The sequence below is a fragment of the Gloeophyllum trabeum genome (assembly GCF_000344685.1).
Source record: "Gloeophyllum trabeum ATCC 11539 unplaced genomic scaffold GLOTRscaffold_00012, whole genome shotgun sequence".
Classification (NCBI taxonomy): domain Eukaryota; kingdom Fungi; phylum Basidiomycota; class Agaricomycetes; order Gloeophyllales; family Gloeophyllaceae; genus Gloeophyllum; species Gloeophyllum trabeum.
Genome location: NW_006920421.1, coordinates 634,816 through 654,271, shown reverse-complemented (window position 1 = coordinate 654,271; position 19,456 = coordinate 634,816). Strand labels below are relative to the sequence as shown.

The 19,456-nt window shown below is 53.5% G+C and overlaps 8 protein-coding genes and 1 non-coding gene across 9 annotated transcripts; 5 read left to right on the top strand and 4 right to left on the bottom strand.

Moving 5' to 3' along the window:
- Nucleotides 1–181: 181 nt before the first annotated feature.
- On the bottom strand, nucleotides 182–460 carry GLOTRDRAFT_131828 (uncharacterized protein; the record flags this gene model as incomplete). The annotated part of the gene is made up of 2 exons (XM_007870697.1): nucleotides 182–372; nucleotides 430–460. The coding sequence occupies 2 exons, from the start codon at nucleotides 458–460 to the stop codon at nucleotides 182–184; spliced, it is 222 nt and encodes a 73-aa protein (XP_007868888.1).
- Nucleotides 461–2,885: 2,425 nt separating this feature from the next.
- Nucleotides 2,886–2,981, top strand: GLOTRDRAFT_t104. The gene has a single exon. It is a non-coding gene; the product is annotated as a tRNA-Gly (tRNA).
- Nucleotides 2,982–3,339: 358 nt separating this feature from the next.
- GLOTRDRAFT_79714 (alpha/beta-hydrolase) lies at nucleotides 3,340–4,615 on the top strand (the record flags this gene model as incomplete). Its single annotated transcript, XM_007870696.1, has 2 exons — nucleotides 3,340–4,120; nucleotides 4,185–4,615. The coding sequence occupies 2 exons, from the start codon at nucleotides 3,340–3,342 to the stop codon at nucleotides 4,502–4,504; spliced, it is 1,101 nt and encodes a 366-aa protein (XP_007868887.1). The 3' UTR covers nucleotides 4,505–4,615.
- Nucleotides 4,616–4,659: 44 nt separating this feature from the next.
- On the bottom strand, nucleotides 4,660–6,170 carry GLOTRDRAFT_149061 (uncharacterized protein; the record flags this gene model as incomplete). The annotated part of the gene is made up of 9 exons (XM_007870933.1): nucleotides 4,660–4,713; nucleotides 4,771–4,827; nucleotides 4,875–5,179; nucleotides 5,228–5,374; nucleotides 5,427–5,443; nucleotides 5,504–5,509; nucleotides 5,563–5,689; nucleotides 5,754–5,844; nucleotides 5,904–6,170. The coding sequence occupies 9 exons, from the start codon at nucleotides 6,168–6,170 to the stop codon at nucleotides 4,660–4,662; spliced, it is 1,071 nt and encodes a 356-aa protein (XP_007869124.1).
- A 1,309-nt stretch (nucleotides 6,171–7,479) lies between these two features.
- GLOTRDRAFT_122601 (uncharacterized protein) lies at nucleotides 7,480–9,244 on the bottom strand (the record flags this gene model as incomplete). The annotated part of the gene is made up of 10 exons (XM_007870932.1): nucleotides 9,156–9,244; nucleotides 8,993–9,081; nucleotides 8,721–8,942; nucleotides 8,573–8,663; nucleotides 8,383–8,511; nucleotides 8,252–8,272; nucleotides 8,052–8,198; nucleotides 7,695–7,999; nucleotides 7,590–7,646; nucleotides 7,480–7,533 (listed from the first exon to the last, which is right to left on the bottom strand). Exons 1-10 carry the CDS (start codon nucleotides 9,229–9,231, stop codon nucleotides 7,480–7,482), a joined length of 1,191 nt encoding a protein of 396 aa, XP_007869123.1. The 5' UTR covers nucleotides 9,232–9,244.
- Nucleotides 9,245–10,806: 1,562 nt separating this feature from the next.
- GLOTRDRAFT_117397 (uncharacterized protein) lies at nucleotides 10,807–12,516 on the top strand. Its single transcript, XM_007870695.1, has 8 exons — nucleotides 10,807–10,950; nucleotides 11,010–11,140; nucleotides 11,215–11,295; nucleotides 11,350–11,639; nucleotides 11,693–11,708; nucleotides 11,779–11,936; nucleotides 11,991–12,033; nucleotides 12,090–12,516. The coding sequence occupies exons 1-8, from the start codon at nucleotides 10,821–10,823 to the stop codon at nucleotides 12,369–12,371; spliced, it is 1,131 nt and encodes a 376-aa protein (XP_007868886.1). The 5' UTR covers nucleotides 10,807–10,820; the 3' UTR covers nucleotides 12,372–12,516.
- Nucleotides 12,517–12,908: 392 nt separating this feature from the next.
- GLOTRDRAFT_131823 (uncharacterized protein) lies at nucleotides 12,909–13,146 on the bottom strand (the record flags this gene model as incomplete). The annotated part of the gene is made up of 2 exons (XM_007870694.1): nucleotides 12,909–13,043; nucleotides 13,096–13,146. The coding sequence occupies 2 exons, from the start codon at nucleotides 13,144–13,146 to the stop codon at nucleotides 12,909–12,911; spliced, it is 186 nt and encodes a 61-aa protein (XP_007868885.1).
- A 2,198-nt stretch (nucleotides 13,147–15,344) lies between these two features.
- GLOTRDRAFT_112017 (uncharacterized protein) lies at nucleotides 15,345–16,047 on the top strand. Its single transcript, XM_007870693.1, has 3 exons — nucleotides 15,345–15,455; nucleotides 15,517–15,651; nucleotides 15,708–16,047. Exons 1-3 carry the CDS (start codon nucleotides 15,375–15,377, stop codon nucleotides 15,867–15,869), a joined length of 378 nt encoding a protein of 125 aa, XP_007868884.1. The 5' UTR covers nucleotides 15,345–15,374; the 3' UTR covers nucleotides 15,870–16,047.
- A 1,212-nt stretch (nucleotides 16,048–17,259) lies between these two features.
- On the top strand, nucleotides 17,260–19,209 carry GLOTRDRAFT_47151 (glycoside hydrolase family 17 protein; the record flags this gene model as incomplete). The annotated part of the gene is made up of 12 exons (XM_007870534.1): nucleotides 17,260–17,370; nucleotides 17,419–17,653; nucleotides 17,880–17,902; nucleotides 17,956–17,976; nucleotides 18,030–18,074; nucleotides 18,128–18,300; nucleotides 18,350–18,536; nucleotides 18,591–18,740; nucleotides 18,802–18,864; nucleotides 18,920–19,003; nucleotides 19,057–19,106; nucleotides 19,164–19,209. The coding sequence occupies 12 exons, from the start codon at nucleotides 17,260–17,262 to the stop codon at nucleotides 19,207–19,209; spliced, it is 1,188 nt and encodes a 395-aa protein (XP_007868725.1).
- Nucleotides 19,210–19,456: the final 247 nt, after the last annotated feature.

The following is a 19,456-nucleotide window of genomic DNA, read 5'->3' as shown; positions in this document are numbered from 1 at the left end:
CGCCGTCCTGCATATCGTCGGTCTCGTGCATGCGGTATTCCAAGTACGCGTCGACGAGGTCTTCATACTGCATTCTCCACTCGGAGTTGCGGGTCTCAACGCGCCGGGTTCGGTCCCGGTCATCCAGACGTCGGCTTTGTAGGACTTGTCAGCAGGCACGACGAAGACATGACATGAATACTCACATGCCAGTTAACTGGGCCAAATCATTCGCGAAATCTTCGAAGACCTCATACTCACCTCCTTCATGGCTTAGACCGTACCCCTCTTCTCCCGGCGGCATACTATTCAGCGCCTGATCACTGAGATCAGGCGCCGCCTCCAGATCACCATCCATCTGCATCACGATGTCGCGTTCCTCCATCGACATGCCTGTAAACCGAGCGCCATCGACTTGCACAAAAGAAGTTAAGTGTAATAGTAGCATACCTTGAAGAGCCTCTGACCGGTCTTTTGCCATCCTGGCCTTACGCTCATTCTGCTTTGATGCATGTAAGAGCGTCTGCGTACGTCTCTTACCAGACTGCATTATCACAGCTTTCGACACCCCACCATATTTCGTCACCTTCCCGCCTACCATTCCTCTACCAGTCCTAGCGTCAAAGCCCAGATATGCCGAGCTCGAGTCAATAAGGTGAATCACAAGCAGATCGAGTAGAAATACAAGCACGTATCATAGAGCAGATGAGAGCGACAATGGACGTGGTCCGAACACCACGTGCCGGACCGTCCGGCAGTGGGTTCGAAGATCTAACGACGGATCTAGGACGGGACGGCGGGCGTTCTTATATAGATCTGTGTCGTTGCTGGCGTCGCCGGAGTTCGCTGGAGTCAAGGGCTGGAGTGTACTGGAGTGCCTCGACGGGACAGACGCAAGTCCAACATCGAGAGCAGCGCTTCCGGTGGAGTCGACCTGAAAGGCCTTTAAGTCTCATAATACTGGATGGTACGATCAACCGTCCACTCTTATAATACTGCTATTGTGGGAAGGCCAGGTGCTGGGTCCTCAAGCCAGGAAGTAGCTTGGCTCTATAGGATTCTAGTCCTAGAAGGCTCTAGGATTCTAGTCATAGAGGAGTTCTAATGTTGGGTACAGGAACGACTGCGAATATGGTGCGACTGCGAGATGGTGCCCAAAGACTAATGGGTCAGGATCCTACCATTAAAGGCAACCCCTTCGCGTTACTCCCGGCCGCGGTAGGTAGCTTTACTGCGCCCCCGTGCAAACATGTACAAAGATACCATATCGAGAAGAAAGTCATGTGACGCCGGCAAACGCGGACTTCCCTCCGGGCGCATGTCCGACTAGTTAGAGTAACCACTAGGGACTAAGTGGCTCGTATAGATAGGAAAACAGAATTTTGTATTCAAATTTGTAGACCTGTGATACATATAGTTGACAAAGGTACTACAGAAAGGCAATAGTGCATAAAGGTAGTTGATAAACCCTAACCCTACCAAGGAGGAGAAAAAGTTTGCACAACCATGAATTGAACCGAACACCTCCGGCAAATGCGGACACCATTCTAACCACTAGACTACAGGAGCACAATGGTGTTCGGAAATAATATAAATATGTTAGCTCAGGCATAGCCAGCTTACGCAATGCGTTTACATTCTTTATTTTTAGTGACGTGGCCGGAAGCGTCGGAGGTCACATGATAAAATTTTCGAAAAGGTAATATTTGGTCATGTTTGCACGGGGGCGCAATAGCAAAGACGCCGGAAGCGTCGGAGGTCACATGATAAAATTCTCGAAAAGGTAATATTTGGTCATGTTTGCACGGGGGCGCAATAGCAAAGACGGGCCGCGGTTTGCCTCGCTTTCAAGTTCCCTGCCCTCCACTGCGCAGATGTACCAACCACCCGTCGCTCGAAGGCCTACCGAAGGACGAAATAGCTTCTGTCGCTGTCAGCCGCGATGGATACCTGCGAAGGACGACAGGCGTGGTCGGGCTTGCGCATTTGGCTTACGGGCTGTACGCCGTCGTTGTTTGTGATCGTCATGACGTCCGGGCCTGCCTCATATGCTTGCATTTCGCTCACAGTCAGCTTGCGTCACCTCGGTGGTGCAGGCATACAGCGTCTCTCTGCGCGCCACATGTATGCGCTTTCGTCGTAAACAAATCCGCAAGCTCAAAGGCTCGCGGCCAAGCTTGGGTCCCTGATGCTCTCGAAACGTTGGCGCTCCCTTGCACCGACTGCTTTGACTTGCTCACGGCTGTTTCTGCTTGCTGGACTACGAATATGTACGTGGTGTTCTGTCCGTCGCCCACGCGAAGAAGTAGTGGACATCGATTCGGACGCCGACGTGCTTGCTACACTTTTCGACGAGGGCGACACACTTACTGTCGCAGAATAAGACTCGCGGCACATGACGCATATATGCAAGACTGAACCGGGCTTCTGCTTGCTCTCGTACAAGACGGGAGGACCTAGATAGGCGGCGCTCACAGTCTCCCCCGGAAACGTAAATATACTGGGTGCCCCGGGCCCGTGGTTTGGCTAGCGCTTAGTCGTCGAAGAAGCTCGTATAGGCGCGCATTTCCTCGGCGGTCCTGTCCTCTGATAGCTTTCTAGGGATGCAGCGCCTGCACAGAGTCATGGTGCGCACCCCCCCCCTTCCCCGCCCACATCGCACGGAAAAAGCAAACGACAGAGTCCTCAGTACGTCTTCCTTTGCTCAGCGGCCGGCGCGCCCATTCCCACAAGTCTCTCTGCTGGCCCATTCCTTCCGCCGTCGCAGGTCGCAGAGGGCATCTTTCATGACCCCATGGTACTGCCTCGGGCACTGACGAAATCTGAATACGTTTTGGTTCGCCCGAACGATTTTTGCGAGGACCGTATGTGCGTAATTCATGACGCATTCCCTTATCTTCTTGCACGCATTAGTGGTGTAGCGGTAACATTGGGTCTTCCCATTACGTAATGCATATACGTAATCATTGGCCTAGCTCCGGGTTCGACTCCCGGCTGATGCACTCCGAATGGCTGCATAATTTTTTTGATTTGGACGCTTTCCCATGCCTTTTCCCGTATTTTCAGAGTTTGGTCTGTGACATGTAGTTAGGATAGGTATGTGACTCAGCCCTGACTCTACGGTGGTACAGACTCATGTCTTCAGGAGCTCGAAGACTTCTCACTCTCGGATTGCTCTCCGAGATGATTTGCATCGCCACAGAGCCGACGATCGACCACAGCCTGTCAAGCACTAGCACCTGAGGCCTGTACTCAAATAGAGGGCCGATGGTCTCTGCCCCATATAGCGTCCCGCCTTGACCCCCCCACGCAGCGGTCTAATACACTGCGCGCTAGCGACTGACCCCTTGTGCCCAATTCATGCCCCCGTCGTCCCGCCAAGTCGGCCACGAGTCCCCTGCCCTGCCCATAGGCTGGCACCTGGGGCGGTTACTGACGAAGCTCGCAGCGAGTCGGTCTGGTTACGTGCTGACAGCCAAGGACGCTGCGCCGCCGTCGTTGTGGACCGAGCTCTCGGAGTTCGGCGTGTTCATCGAGCTCGCGTACAACGCGATCCCCGTCGAGATGGTCTGCGCAAGCGTGGACGTGCTCACGCAGCCGCATTACCCGCTTCAGGGTGCGCTTTTCCTCCGGGATTTGAAGTTGTTGGAGTCGTTCGGGGGCGCGGCTTGCGTGCCCGCGTTCACGGCGTACCGGCCGGCCCAGCGCCAGGTCGTCCTGGCCATCTCGGGGGCGCAGAGCGTCCGGCATATGTGGCACTTTCTGCAGATGACCAAGTGCGCGCACCCTGCGGGGGACGGATGCCAAGTCCATTCCGGGCTGTGGAGCTTTTACCAGCTCTTCAAGGATCATGCCGTGAGCGCCGTGCGCAGCGCGTTGAAAGGGGAAGCTGGCAAAGTCGAGGAATTGGTCATTGTGGGCCATAGCATGGGAGGGGCCCTAGGCTACCTTCTGGCTCTGGACCTCTTGGGGAACGACGCGTTGCTGCCCTCGGGACTCACGCTCAAGCTCGCGTTCTTCGGTACCGCCCGCGTGGGCAACGAAGAGCTCTGCAGCCTGTGGCGACAACGCGTGCGCTCGTACCGGGAAAAGAATGGGGAAAACTCCTTGGATGACTACAGCGTTAAAATCAATAACGACGGTCAGTCGTGGCTTCAGTATCTCGGAGACAGCATCCAGTATGTACTGAATGTTAACCCCCATAGTCACCCCATCACTTCCGCTGTATAGGTGGGGATATCGAACGTTCTCCGACACGCCCCTCTATTCCCACGGACGGCGCCTATTTCACATCCCGTACTCCGAGCGGGAGCACAGCATCTTCGAAGTGTCGATGGATAGCCAAGAGAGCGAACAGCTCACTGCATTCCCGGATGGGGGGCATACGTACTATAATGATCGGGACATGGTTGTCTCCGTCAATAGGCTTGCATGGCTTGGGAAAAATATGGAAAAGACGCCTGGCTGGCGCGAGCAGTATAGGAAAATGGTCATTTCTCAAGGCGAAGCATGGGAAGAGGGCTAGGTTGTCACCTCGAAATCAACTCAATTTGTACAGTTACAGGACCGTTGTGTGTATGAAACGCCCGAGCAAAGAAATGCGCCGACATGCAAGTCCCATAAAAGTCGTAGATTCGAGACGTCTGAGTACGATGCTTAAGCGCCTTTGAGTGTCTGCCTCTAGGACGCAAAGCCAGCGACAATCCCGTCGTAAGCGGGCTTCTTGTTGAAGTTCTGTAAAGAGTCAAGTGGAATTAGCACTAGCAGAGGCTCATTCGCCTCGGCACGCACCTCGTCCCAAGGCAAAGCCGCTCCCTGGCCGGAGAAAGTGGCCGGAACCCAGGAGTACTACACGCCTCTCAGCGAAATTGCCAGGTGCCTAGTCCAAAACGCACCTTGTCGGTGTAATCCCAGATTGTAACTCCAATGCATCCCGAGATAGCGTTGCATGTCGAGATGACCCTCTGATAATCCTCCTTTTGCTGAGCGAGATCTGCATCCGTCGCCGGCAGCGTCATGCGTAGGTCGAGTTCCGTGATAGCGACCTCCACTCCGAGCGCAGTGAACTGCTTGATATTATCCCCTAGAGTGGACGGGACCTGGCCGACTATGAGGTGCGCTTGCATGCCGATACCGTCGATGGGCACGCTCGCTGCTTTGAGGCTCTTGACGAGGTTGACCATCCCAGTCGACTTTGGGCCTGCGCAAATTAGCATGGCTGGAATGAAAGAATCTTCGTGTGATTTACCTGTTCCCTCAATGCCGTAGTCATTAATGTAGAGTTTCGCATCGGGATCGGCTGCTTTAGCCGCCCTTAAAGCGATGGAAATGTATTCCTCGCCCAGGGTGTCGTAGAATACGTCTGAGCGCAAGGTTCCGTCATCGTTCAAGGGCTCTATCAAGTTCGTAGTCAGAGACTTTCATTGTGACAAGAGCAAAGAAATTACCGTTCACAACATCCCAACTGTCTAATCAACCATTTTGTCAGCTTTATCGCGGTTAAAAGAGTTAAGTATTGAGATACAAACAGCTATTGCTCGATCGTCAGCTTCGGGCAGAGGTAACAAGCCGTCGTGTGCTCACATTTGTCCCTGGTAACGTCCCACGACCGTCCCGCAGTGAGTCGTAATGATAGACGATAAAGTATCGGCGCTGAAGTTCCCCGATGTCACCCAGCTGGGGAGCTGGTTGTGCCAGACGCAGTTGTGGCCTACAGAGCAGTACAGCAGATGAGCGCTTGTAGCTATTGGCGCCTGGTGGGGCTTGAGATATACCTCGTAGTAATTGCCCGTTCGCCTTAGCGAGATTAACAATCTGATCGCCTTGCGTAAAGGTGAAGTTTCCCCTGGACGGTTCGGTTGCGTCCTGTAGCGAACGCAGTCAGGCTTATACGAAAATGCAACGACTGACTCTTATAGCCTCGCCCATTTCAAACTATTCCCGGGTGTGATTTGCCCGAACATGTTGCTGTCCGAGAGGATCTCGACGTAGGTGGAATCCGTCAATTCATGATTGTCAGTTGCACTACCAAAATACTTCTTTCCTGCCGCCTTGGCCGCGACGTTCAGAGGGGTCGTGGAAGTAGCGCTAGGGCTGCTGGCCCCTGAGGTAGCGGTAGCAGTAGCGCTGCTCGTCTGCGCTAAGGCGTGAGGGACGACGCAAAGAATGGCGACAAGAGCCTTGAATGACATGCTGCACCACGAGCCCGAGTTGCGCGGTTGCAGACCATTCCTCGGCTTGCTTCGTCTTTTATGTTCTCGAGCGTGAGAGGCGCAACAGCTATGATTCGAAGAGACTCGCCACTTCTATGACCGTTGCTATCCAATAACGCCCGGCGGCCCGGGCTCCAAGGAGCAGGTGAACGGGGCGCGGCCCATCGGATCGTAGAACGAAGACGTTCAGAGAGTCAATGATAGCAAAGAATCCCGACTTTGAAGAGTGGATCTGCTGCTGGTCCATGGCCATTGGTAGGTACATTCGTCCGGATCTAAGGCTAATGCGAAGCCTTGCCAAGCGGGCTTGAGCACCGTCCGGTCTATGGTCAGTTGCCAGCCTCGCACAAGCCAGACAAGAACTGGAAGTTCGGTTTGATCAAGAACTTAGAGAAGCATTCCTCCTCTGAACCCTCTTGTCTGTGACTGTTGCGTCACATTGGTGGATGATAGCATGTCCTGTAATGCGCGAGCTAGAGATAATGGTTATGACGTCGACATAGTTCGCGTAGCTGCAGGCCTGAGGCTATCCAGCTGGCATCCGCGACTCGTAGGGACGCGTCTTTCTCTCTTCTGCGTTCGGGTTCGTTGAGAGCAGTTGGTATAGAGCTCACATAAAACAGATCCAAGGTCTAAGTCCTATCGCGGGCATGCCTCGAGCACATTTTATACCCGAGGTATCCGAGTGATGACACGCCGTTCAGGAGCACCAAGGTCAAAAGCGCACGCACCACTGTTATCAGCAGTAGAAAGGCTGCGCATGGACAGATGCGTACCTCGACGTGCATTACGACATATACATTGACACGGATGATCTTACCTCTATCTGGCTTATGACATCGCGGCTCTCAAGAGGGGTAGCACGGAAGCAGTGCTCACTGCGCTCAGGCTCACGGAAGAGCGCCATTATAGATCTTCACTCGAGTGAAATATATATATCATAGTTTCGCTGCTCCCACGGACATAAATGACATCCCGAAATCTGAGCGGGAGCACGGCTTCTTCGATGATAGCCAAGAGAACGAACAACTCGCTGCATTCCCGGATGGCGGGCATACATACTACAATGATCGGGTACGCTCGTCTCCGTCAATAGGCGTGCATGACTTGGGGAAAGTATGGACAAGAGCGCGCGAAGCATGGGAAGAGAACTAGGCCGTCACCTCGAAATCAAGTTAATTCGCACAGGCATATGGCCGTTGCGTGTATGAGATACTCTCATAAAGTCGCAGATTTTAGACGCTTGAGTCCGATGATTTAGAGACTTACTGTCCGTATCGGTCTGCCTCTAGGACGCAAAGCCAGCGACAATCCCATCGTAAGCGGGCTTCTTGTTGAGGTTCTATTGAAGCCGAATCAGGATCAGCACCAATGTAAGCCTATTCCCTCTACACGTACCGCATCCCAAGGCAAGGCTGCCCCCTGGCCGGAGAAAGTACTCGGAACCCAAGAATACTAGACGTCTTTCAGCATACTTCCCGGATACCTAGCGAATCACCGTACCTTGTCGGTATAATCCCAGATCGTAACTCCAATGCATCCTGAGACAGCCCTGCACGCCGCAATGACCGTCTGGTAATCCTTCTTCTGCTGAGCGAGGAGCGCATCCGTCGCCGGCAGCGTCATGCGAATGTCGAGCTCCGTGATGGCGACCTCCACCCCGAGCGCGGTAAATTGCCTGAGGTTAGCCTCGAGTGTGGACGGCACCTGGCCGACGATGAGATGCGCTTGCACGCCAATACCGTCGATGGGCACGTTCGCTGCCTTGAGGCTCTTGACGAGGTTGACCATCGCGGTGGACTTGGCACCTGCACAAGTTAGCGTATTGGAATGAATGTGAACGGGGGGGGGGGGATTTACCTGTTCCCTCGATGTTGTAGTCGTTGATGTACAGCTTCGCGTTGGGGTCGGCAGCCCGCGCGGCATTCAAAGCGATAGAAATGTAATCCTGACCCAGAGTGTTGTAGAAAACGTCTTGGCGGAAAGTCCCGTCATCATTGAAGGGCTCTGCAAGATTCGTAGTCAGTTGCTACCATTACTACAAGAGATGGAAAAGCTACCGTTCACAACATCCCAGCTGTCTAAATAATCGTGTTCGTCAGATTTATCATGGATACGGGTTCATTTGAGGCACATACAGCTATTGTTCGATGGTCAGCATTGGACGAAGGGAGTAAGCCGTCACCTACTCACATTTGTCCCTTGTAATGTCCGACAACCGTCCCGCAGTGGGTCGTGATGATCGACGACAGAGTAGCGGCGTTGAAGTTCCCCGACGTCACCCAGCTGGGAAGCTGGTTGTGCCAAACACAGTTATGGCCTACGGAGAAATGTCACGAATCAGTCGCTATGAGTATTGGTGTCCTGTCGAGTATAATTACCTCGTAGTAATTGCCCGTTCGCCTTAGCGAGGTTCGCGATTTGATCACCCTGGGTAAAAGTAAAAGTTCCCCTGGAAGGTTCCGTGGCATCCTGAAACGGATGCATTCAGGTTATATAGAGGGCGTAAATGACATGACGCGGCCTCACCCATTTCATACTGTTCCCGGGTGTGATTTGCCCGAACATGGTGCTGTCCGAGAGGATCTTGACGTAGGCGGAATCCGACAATTCAGGATTGTCGGTCGCGCTACCGAAGTACTTCTTTCCCGCCGCCTTCGCTGCGGTGTTGAGAGGAGTTGTCGAAGTCGCGCTGGGGCTGCTGCCACCCGAGGTACTGGTCACGGTGCCACTGCCTGTGCCTGTGCCTGTCTGTGCAAGAGTCGGACATATGAGACAATTCGGTCAACGTGGATGCATACCGGCAGGCACTGAGAATAGTATGAATTCTGAGCGACACATGAGTACCCAGCGACGCAGGTGGTTCCACCCGTCCATCCCTGACCGCCACCTACAGCAGTGTAACAAGTCAATCAACAAGGATCTTCAAGCCGGTACGAGGGACGAAAACACAAAGTAACGCACATTGGGCCCATGCAGGCTGCTGCGCCAAGGCAACAGGGACCAGGCAAAGGATGGCCACGAGAGTCTTGAAGGACATGGCGTGTTGTTACTACGAGTCCCTTGACATACTGTTTGTCTCGCTCAGCCTTTTATGTTATGAAGCGTGAGAGGTGCACCAGGCACGATTCAAGGAAACGCTTTAGAGTTGTCACTTCTATGAGAGCCCAGGGCCTGTAGAGAGCCTTCGGAGTGGTCGTTGCTATCAAATAACGCTTAGCGGCCCGGGCTCTGAAGCAGGTGAACGGGGAGCGAGCAATCGGGTTTTGGTAGGAGGACAGTGAAAGGATACATACAAGCGAAGAATATCCGCCTTTCGAAAGAGCTGATCTGCTGTTGGGTCATACCCTTTGAGAGGTCCACTTTACCGGATAAATGGCTAAGGGCGAAGCATCGAGGACCATCTGGCCTATGGTCAGTTGCCAGGGCAGATGCCAGACAGGAAGATATTCGGGTTTGATCAAGAAGCTGTTCCACCTCCAAGCTGTTCTCCTCTGTCACGACAACTGCTGATGCCTCCGTTCCAGCCTAGAGCACGTGCGAGGCTTCGGATCAGCAGACTACATGTAACAGTAGAGTGCCGGCGACATTCAACTGCCTTCACTCTATTCTACATGTACGCTGCTGACTCCCAAGGGCAGGTCCAGGTACGACGTAGTGTGAGCAACATGTATGGACAAATCTTGCGTCTTCGAACTATGAATTGCGTTTCCCGAGTCCGCTGAGAGTGGTTGACATGGAGACCACATGAAATAGAGCTACGAGAGTCTAAGCCATGCAAGCACGCCTCAGGCGCATTGTACTTATGGTGACGTATCGTACGAGATGCACAGGAGGACCACTTAGCAAGTAGATATGCGTCAGACGGAAGGTTGCGTACCAGCTACGTACCACTGTACCAGTGCTACCATTCAAGCCGAACTCCTCCGGGCTCTGATCTCGCATGACCTGATTATCATACGAGATTCCGGTCTCTCTCAAGGGACGTACGACGGAAGTAGCGCTCATAGCAGGTTTGCTCCCGCATGTTCTTGAAGGTAGGTAACGTCTCCGGGTACGCATATGTTACCCACGGCACCGGTTGATGTCTTATCGGGGCTACAACTTGAAGCTTGAGTCACCTTTGTGGTTCGTGCCGTTCTCTGGCTCTTAGGCCACATGCGATAGCCTTCTGTACTAGTTGGGCTGGTAGTTTTCCGTTTTCAAGACATCGGGCACGAGCCAGACTGGGCGATTTCATAATACCTGTTTGGACGTCGATGCAGCGCGAGACGGGAAACAGGATACAGTATCGACAACTGCGTCTCAGGTCCATCCAGGGAATACAAACACCAAGGACAGATGCGGCGACACATTGCCGTGATGAGTCGCCGTCAACCGTCACTGATTGGCTCGCTTTGTTCCGCGGAGGCTCGGGGACGCATCCGTGCCCGCCTCATCAACGGAACCTCTGCCTGGAGGCCCTGGACGCGTTCCAGCATGTGGTAGATTATGTTGAAGTACCCAGGCTCGGGTCCGAGGCCGGTGTGAGGACTACAGAGGACCAGCGCTAATCGTCTTCTATAAATTCGGTTCCCCAACGTTCCAAAGTTCAACTCTGTTAGCCTCCCATAGTGACCAGTAGGGAGGATGAGGATCATTAGTCCTCTGTTTTGTTTAATATCTCCAGTCACAGCGTATACGCTAGTTCACGAGTTCTCTGGACAAACCTTCTTCAATGGTTGGGATTTTTTCGACGGCTATGATCCTACGACCTACGGTGAGCACACAAACTACCTGGAGCGTTCTCCTGACTCGACTTCCTTTGTATGCAAACAGGAGACACCACTTACCTGAATCAGGCTGAGGCGCAAGCCGCGCACTTAGCCTATGTCGATAGTAATAGCGGGCATGCCTTCATACGAGTTGACAATACGACGAACGTACCGGACCAGCAGAAACGCAATACTGTGAGATGCCAATGCCATGTGCATGATTCAAAAATTCTGACCAGGAAGATGCAATCCGAAAATGACCTCAACAGATCGAAATCTTCACACACGAATTCTACCCAGTCGGCAGCGTATTCATCCTAGATGCCGTTCACATACCCTGGGGGTGCTCCGTACGTCTCCTCAACCCAAGATCAACCTGTTACACTTATCCATCCGCTACGTAGGTCTGGCCATCGTTCTGGACGCGTGGCGAAAACTGGCCTTATGGCGGGGAAATTGACATCATCGAATACGCGAATCTCATGGGCTTCAACCAAATGGCGCTGCATACCTCTGCAGGGTGTACCCACACGACACCGCAGTCTCAGGTCGGCCAGACGCTCGAGCCGAACTGCAACGCGACGTCTGGAGCTGGATGTACCGTCGCCGAGAAGAAGCCCAACAGCTACGGCCCCGGCTTCGCCAGTGCCGGCGGAGGTGTCTGGGCCACGCAATTCGACGTTTCGGGAATCTAGTAAGGAGCAACTAGTTCGATAGTGAGCTGCCGGAACTGACGAGACGCTGCAGCATTTGGTTCTGGAGTGTACGTAACCGACTTTATCGCTGAACTACACATCCGCTCATACCCCTCATACCCCTCTGTGGAACTGCAGCGTCCGGATGTCCCGCCAAGTCTCAGTCTCGCGAATACCACCATAGACCCCGCATCTTGGGGTCCTCCCTCCGCCTCATACCCCGCGAGTAGTTGTGACATCGGTTCGCACTTCGCGGCACAGCAGCTTGTGATGGACATACAGTTGTGTGGTGCTTTGTGGGTGATCTGACTCATTCGTCTGGGGGCTGTTGATTTTGATGCGCTCGGCAGCGGGAATCCGACGTACAACAACACATGTGGACCAGGGAGCTGCGTAAGTGTCCGCATGTCAAAGTTGCCCCTTACCAAGCCGATTCTCACCTTTCACAGTATGATTTGAGCGTGCGGGGCCCGGGCAGTCCGACGTACGACAATGCCTACTTTGAGATCTCGTACGTGCGTGTCTTCGGAACGGGGAACGCCACCTCCAGCAATAGCAGTACCAGCACTACAGGGACTGCCACGGCGACCAAGTCAGGGTCCCCTACTGCTACACATAGCGCACCTGCTTCTGGCGGCGACAATACCTCCGGGTCCGCTCCGGGGTTATCACAACCGTTTGCACTATTCTCTGTTGTCGGCCTTCTTTTGCTGGGTTCAGCGGTGTTGTAGAACTTTGAATGCGGGCGTTTGGATTCGCGCCCACGGACTTCGACGATTGCGTCATTCGGTATACCCTTGTCAATGTTGTTGTGGAGCTTGCTGTTACATCCTTGTTTTGTGTAGTTGTAGTCTATAACGAGGCTAATGATCTATTTCACGCTTATGCATCGCTGTTCATGACAACGCAGTTCGCTGCCGTTGAAGGAGCCTGGTCTAGCAGTCGGCAGATCCTGTACTCACCTCTCTACAAGCGTACTAACGAAGGTCGCGATATTCACCACAGGCCGTCATAGCGACAGTGTATGATGACAAGTCATTTCCTTGCATTCAAGAGGAAAGAGATCAAATCAAGCGGTATTATTATACATGGATCCCGGACGTCACGCATATATTTGCACCACAAGCCGCGGCGGTTCGGCGGCGCCACCCGCATACTGTGATCATGTTCGAACAGGTCAAAGGTACCCAGAAAAGCGCGGAACATTGTCCAGTCATATTTGAGGTAGCCCTCTTGGCGGGGAGTGCCGGACGAGGGAGGAGCGGACATTACGCCGCACCGACGTCGGCGGGAGGACCTCCAAAGCTGGCGTCGGCCACATATCGCTTCGCACGTTTCAGATCCGCAGTGGACACCCAAGAGCTTCCTCGAGCGATCGCCGCCAGCCAGTCCTCGAAGGCCGCCTTGCGGAAGTTGGTGAGCACTTCCACACCCCAGGGAGTGGCGTGTACCCACCACGGAAACGCAGACCAGGGGAACTGCTTGAATACGGAAACCGACCGGCATCGTTTCCAGCTGATTGCAGAACGATAGACGCACTTGAAATTCCTGCTGTACAAGGTGCTCCAAAGCCAAACAACCACAAAAGAGATGTTTGCTTAGAAAGCCGTCAGTTACTCGTTCGAGGGCAATCGAGCACATTAGCGCCCAGCTTACCCCGACAAAAGTGGCTGCGACGCGCTCCCCTCCTTCTGCATTAGGCGGTTTTGATTGGCAGGCGCCCCAGCAGTAAAAATATGAGGTGCGTCTATCGTTCTGCAATCAGCTGTCAAGAGAACGTGAGTGTATATGTTGAATGTACGGGAAGACCGCGGGAGCTCGTCCAGGGGAAGTAACTGGGAAAGAACGTCCTTAACTAGTATCATCTGGCCATTCGCCAACCCAATGGCAAGATGATCATGATCCTTGTACAACCTCGTGACGTCTTGCATATCTATGCTTGTCGTTACAGCAGACCCGTACGATATGCAGATGTCGTACGGCTCATTGGACGATAGATCCAGGACGTTCCGCAGTGGCAAGAGACAGGCTCCGGGGAGGTACAACTGAGGGTCATACATTCCATACATTCTGAGATCCCGCAGTGCACGCAGTCGGGAGGCCACGTGATAGGCAGAAGATTTGGAAGCAGTCATATCGTCATCGAAGTCCAGGAAGAGAACTTCGAGCGTTGACTGATCGCTGGGAGTATCTCCCGGGCGAATGAGTGCCAATGTTGACCCAAGGTCTCATGTACAGGCCCTAGGTCTAGCGTGTTTGACTCTTTTCTTTCAGGCCGCTGTGGAAAGTAGCCAGGGTCACAGAGCGGTCCGTCACTCACGAAAAGATATCGGACGCGGATATCGAGATCCTGAGCAACGATCTGGGCGAACGCACGACGCTGGGGAGCTCCGACCAGCTTCAGCGATTGGAAGCGGACAGGCCTTGAGGTCTCGCGGAAATATTTGCATACGCGGGAGAGGGCGCGACCTGTCCCTCCATCGTCGGTGCAGGCATAGCCAAAAATCGCCTGCCAAGTCTCACTCGGGAGGTGGTCCATGGCCGACATTCAAGGTCTACAACTAGGAGTGTGAGGGGAAATGGCCAGCATATTTGATGAGGCTGGCGTACCTTGAAGGGCACCACTGCGGCGAGTAGTCTGGTGTACCTGAACCGGTAAGACGAGACACTTGATTCTGCTGTGAATGAGAGAAACAAAGGTATGGAATGTGGCAAATTGCAATATTTGTAATCATACAATAGGCGCCGGCGTGGCGAATACCATCACGTTCCTGTCACGATCCTGCATCTCCGGTAGGTCAACGTAGGCCCCCTGAAAATTCTCATAGTGGTCTGACACCGGTTTCGGTAAAAATCACCCATGGGTGCCAGGTCTGATACAGTTTTGGTAAAGGACCTGCCAGTGGAATCAATCTTGGATACCAATTTTCGGGTAAAAACACTATTTGGGTAACAATTATGGCCACAACAGTGCCACAGCTTGCCACAATGATCAGGTGGTGAGATTCTTGGATTCCGTATACACCAGTGCACCTCAGAGAGGCTCATAAAGCCCATACATAACTGAATCTAGTATCCCCGCAGTCACCGGAATCTTTTTTGTAATGAATGAATATCCTCAAGCCCTCAGGTTGGATACCAATGTTTTGGTAAAAATCACATCTAAGGCAAGAGGTCAGATACTTTTCTGGTAAAACACATCCCAATATGGTAATTTTGGTTTCGGTAAAAATGGGGGGAAAGTTGCTATCTGGTATCAGACCTCTATGGGTATTTTCAGGGGGCCTGTCAACGTTCAACCTTTCCATAGCCACTCCATATTTCCCCAAACCGACTTCGATGATGGTGTACAGTACTGTATTTCTAGGCGTCTGTGAAGTCTCTGAATTGTTCATTGGGAACATCACGCTCTGTGGGGGGCGCCGTAGTTTGCATGCGTTGGAACTGAAGTCTATCTATGGTGACGTTGAATCGGTCTGTAATGGAACTAAGTTAGCCACGGTTAATGATAGGACTCACGTTGTATCGAGAGAAGCCGTGGAGCTCGGCTTGCATTGCAGTTCCATGGCCACAGCTGCTCCTCCAATGACATAGTCGCTCAGCAAGCCACACTATGACGTCATTCAAGAGGACGTATATATGCCTCCAGAAAGCGGTATTCACCGTCATATAACGTTCTGTCTGAATATCCTATTCTCTTAACTCACTCAAATTTCCTAATATCGACAACAACAATGTCAGGTGCCGAAGGTGACTACCCTGAGCAGCGCCACGCCGGTGCGGTGGGTTACGGCCCAGAGTACCACAAAGGAGCAGTAAGTAGCAGAATACTGTGTGTGTGGGGGGTCGTATCTGACCAGAAATGTTGACCGGCAGACTCTTGGCGACAAGATGAGCGGATTGACCGAAGAGGTGAAAGGCAAGGTGACCCGGAAGCCAGATGTCGTTGAGCATGGACGCGAGATGCGCACCGGGCAACTGAAGCAGAAGTCTCTAGAGGACGATGAGGATGTGAGTATCTCATTAATCCTACTATTCGCGATGCGGAAGGCTGACGAGATGGGCAGCCTTTTAAGAAGCCCGGCGCCGAGCCGTCAGCGGGGGCTGGGTCCACGCCCGCGGACGACCACGCACGAGAGCAAGCGTCGACGATTGCGCCCGAGGGCACGCATACCGCGGAGAGGCAGCGAACCGGGAATGACGAGAGCATGAAGATGATGAACCAGTGAATTGGACCGTCAAGCCTCCAGACATCTTGGTCATCTTGGATGTTCGTTCCGTGGATCACAACTTGGCAACATTGTATCATTATATTCTTACATTGTAATAATCGATCGGATCATTGATGTACTTCGTGCAATGCTTGGAATTCGTTGCAGATGTACCCTTCCTGCATGAGACCACATACGATGTCGCTCGGACTTCACGGTGCAATTTCGTTGCCTCCTGCGTTGACCGCCGGTCCAAAGATGGGGAGAGAACGTCCGAAGCTACCGCAGAGAAGTCCAGCAAGAGTACAGCGAGGCCGGCATGGAGGGAGTAGCGGCGTGTTGGGCTCGGCGCTTCGCCAGCGCCAGTATCGTACGCCTGAAACACCGCGCCAACGTGTAGGCGATAGCTCAGGCTCACCTCCTGCCTTCATGCTGTACCTTATAGCGCGCTGGAACATGCGAGCCACCTAGGTCTCAAGTCTGTCGGAAGTCCTCATGATCATAGCAAGGGCGTCCTAAATATAATACACCCTATATATATCTCAGACTGACCGCAGCACAAGGAACATACCTGGAATGATTGCATCGTGTTCCCTCGTTTCTTGTGGAGCATGGGCACGGAGATATTCCACTCAAACGGAACGACCTCAAGGGCAGAGACGAGCAGAAACAGATCCAGACGAATCCAACCGACCTTTAGCCGCGTCTGTGAGCAACCGGTCCTAAGAGTCTTGGACTCAGCTTGGACTCTCGGCCTCCTCCTGGACATTGCATAAACAGTCCAGGCACATATCAGGGTGACTTCGGCGTGCTGTCTTGGAAACAGGTGAAGCTGATCGCTTCGGACGCCGTCTTGTTCTGTGCTATAAGTATAAAGCCGTTGAAAATCGCTGCTGATGTCGAACACGGCGAAACCGACGTGAATAAGCTGGAAAGACCCAAAGATAGACTCAACGTCTGCGCGGTCGTCGTTGAAACATTTAGGGTTGCTTTCAAAATAGAGCCGTGTCAGGTGCTGCCGCAGTAAGACAAAGCGGCACTGCCAAACGAACTTAGTGCGGCCTGTCTGTTGACTGTGTACACTGGGCGTGTAAGCTGCTGCAGGACGTGAATAACGAGCAAAAATGGCCTACCGACCGCGAAACGACATAGCGATGCAGCCGTACACCGACCACCCAGCTGGAGGGAGCCGTGCCGACCTGCAGGATTACTACGACGACGGAACGGGCGTTCCAGTGAGTGCGACTTATAAGCGCGCGGCCTGCTTCCCCCTTAAATTATCCCTTTCCTCTGCCCCGTCTGACCTCTCGTTTCGCCTGCTGCGCAGCCCCCACACCGTCTTTCAGACTATTCCACTCCTTCATACACCCCAGTCCCCGCAACCGGCTCGACGGCGAACCTGAAAGACATGTCCGGCCAGCCGCGCGGATACACCGACCTCGACGCGCCCTACAACGCCGGGGGCAACAGCGCCTGGCTGGAGAAGCAGGAGAGCCGTAGCAAGCGTTCGAAGTGGATTGTGAGTGCGGTGTTTTCTACTTGCGTCTGGGTGTTGACGTTGGTGAAGGTCATCGGTTCCTTCCTCGGTCTGCTAGGCCTCATTGCCATCGGTGTCGCCCTCGGCGTGACATTGTCGAGGAAATCGTCGTCGTCCAGCAAGAGCAGCTCATCTGGTGCTGTCAATCAGACCGACCCTAATGACCCGAGCACGTTCGAGAAGAACCCGAACTTGCATCAGTCGTTCTATGGCATCGCCTATACACCTGAAGGGTCGCAATACCCGGCCTGCGGCAACAGTCTTGGTGAGCATATTATGATTTCATTCTTTACAGCCGTTACGCATCCGACCACCGCTCCATCTGGGGCTCTCAGTGCGGTGGGATGGTGACGGGTACTTGTCGTGACTTGGAGTGCGCAGTCACGGGCCATGTCGGGTCCTGGCTCCCTGGGACATGCGATGCCTACTCTGTACCCCTGTCGAGCTGCTATGAGATCTTGGTTGCGCCATATGCTGACTCTCACCTCCAGACCAGGTCATCACTGACATTCAGGTATGTTGCCCCTCCCCTTCTAGTCGCGATATCACTTAACAAGCCACTCGCAGCTCCTATCCCAGCTTACTACGGTAAATAAGCGCCCTCATACCACACCTCGTGCGTCCCTAATATCACACTCCAGCGCATCCGGCTTTACGGCGCCGACTGTAATCAATCCGCTCTCGTTGTAAGTTCCCTGCGCGGACCGCTCTCTGGTGTACCTCACACTCGCGTTCGTAGCTCGAAGCCATCAAGCAGACCAAGGTCAACATGACCGTCTGGCTCGCCAACTACAACATCCCGACCGACAAGACGCCGTACACCCGCCAGAAGCAGGCCATCCAGGAGGCCATCCAGACCTACGGCACGGACCACATCGGCGGCGTGACCGTCGGGAACGAGTTCATGCTCAAGTACGTCCTGATTTGCCCAAGGCGGGAGTGGGTGCTGACTTCATCGTAGCTACTTGAACGCCAACGGCGCGTCGGACCCGAACAGCGCGGTCGGCAACCAGGGCGCGGCACTGCTCAAGGCGGACATCGACGACACGAAGCAGATGCTGAAGGATATGAACGTGAACCTCCAGGTCGGGAACGCCGAGGCGGGCAGTTACTTCAATACGTTGGTGCTTGAGGATGTCGACTACGGCGTACGTGTCACCGGTCGTGGCCGAAATTCTTCCTGTACTCACTGTTGTGTGTAGATGTCGAATGTCCACCCCTGGTTCGCGAATGTCTCAATTGACCAGGCTGCGGACTGGACATGGGAGTTCTTCGACGAGCAGAACGTCGAGCCCGCTAAGGCCCTCTCCAACTCGCCGAAGATGTACATTGCAGAGACCGGTTGGCCTTCGGTGGGTCTCATTTCGTTCGCTTGTACATAGACACGCGGTGCTCATACCAGGGCATGACTAGAATTCATCTGACGCTGGAAACGAGAGCAACGGGCCATCGACGGCTTCGACAGCTAACCTTCAGGTCAGTTGTTCTTTCTCTACTGATGGCGTTCGGCAACTGAGGACGTCATGTTCAGACTTTCCTCGACACGTTCGTATGCCAGGCGAACCAGAATGGCACCGGTTACTTCTACTTCGAGTACTTCGATGAGATCTGGAAGGTCTGCAGTTATTTGTTTCGTGCTAGCGTCGTCGAGGCTTATTGCTACTGCAGGACCAACAATTCGGTGGTGTCGAGGGCTGGTGGGGTCTCTTCTACGCGAAGTAAGTGTAGAATGCACCCGCTCGCTAGCACATATTCACCCAACACTCTTCTCGCAGCCGCACCCTCAAGCCTCTCACCATCCCTGACTGCCAAAGCCCATAAGTCGCCCGGGACATGTACTCGATACCTACTCTAACCTCCTAATGAGGCCTACCCAGACCTCGGACCTTTGCTTGCGCGCGCACATGATTATCTTGCTTTCGCTTTGTTCGCATGATATGCGCCGGACGGACTCGTACTTACATTGAGGTTGGGTACTACAACTACGAATTTTTGTGTAATGTACAGTTGGGCTGCAGGTGGATGAATAGCATGGACACTGTATGTGACGATAACTAGTCTTTTCATA

Coding starts and splice junctions, on each gene's coding strand:
- GLOTRDRAFT_112017 (XM_007870693.1), top strand. CDS start 15,375: ATGTCAGGTGCCGAAGGTGACTACCCTGAGCAGCGCCACGCCGGTGCG. Junction 15,456..15,516: donor CAGAGTACCACAAAGGAGCA/GTAAGTAGCAGA, acceptor GTTGACCGGCAG/ACTCTTGGCGACAAGATGAG. Junction 15,652..15,707: donor CTCTAGAGGACGATGAGGAT/GTGAGTATCTCA, acceptor CGAGATGGGCAG/CCTTTTAAGAAGCCCGGCGC.
- GLOTRDRAFT_117397 (XM_007870695.1), top strand. CDS start 10,821: ATGAGGATCATTAGTCCTCTGTTTTGTTTAATATCTCCAGTCACAGCG. Junction 11,296..11,349: donor ACATACCCTGGGGGTGCTCC/GTACGTCTCCTC, acceptor TCCGCTACGTAG/GTCTGGCCATCGTTCTGGAC. Junction 11,937..11,990: donor ATACAGTTGTGTGGTGCTTT/GTGGGTGATCTG, acceptor TGCGCTCGGCAG/CGGGAATCCGACGTACAACA.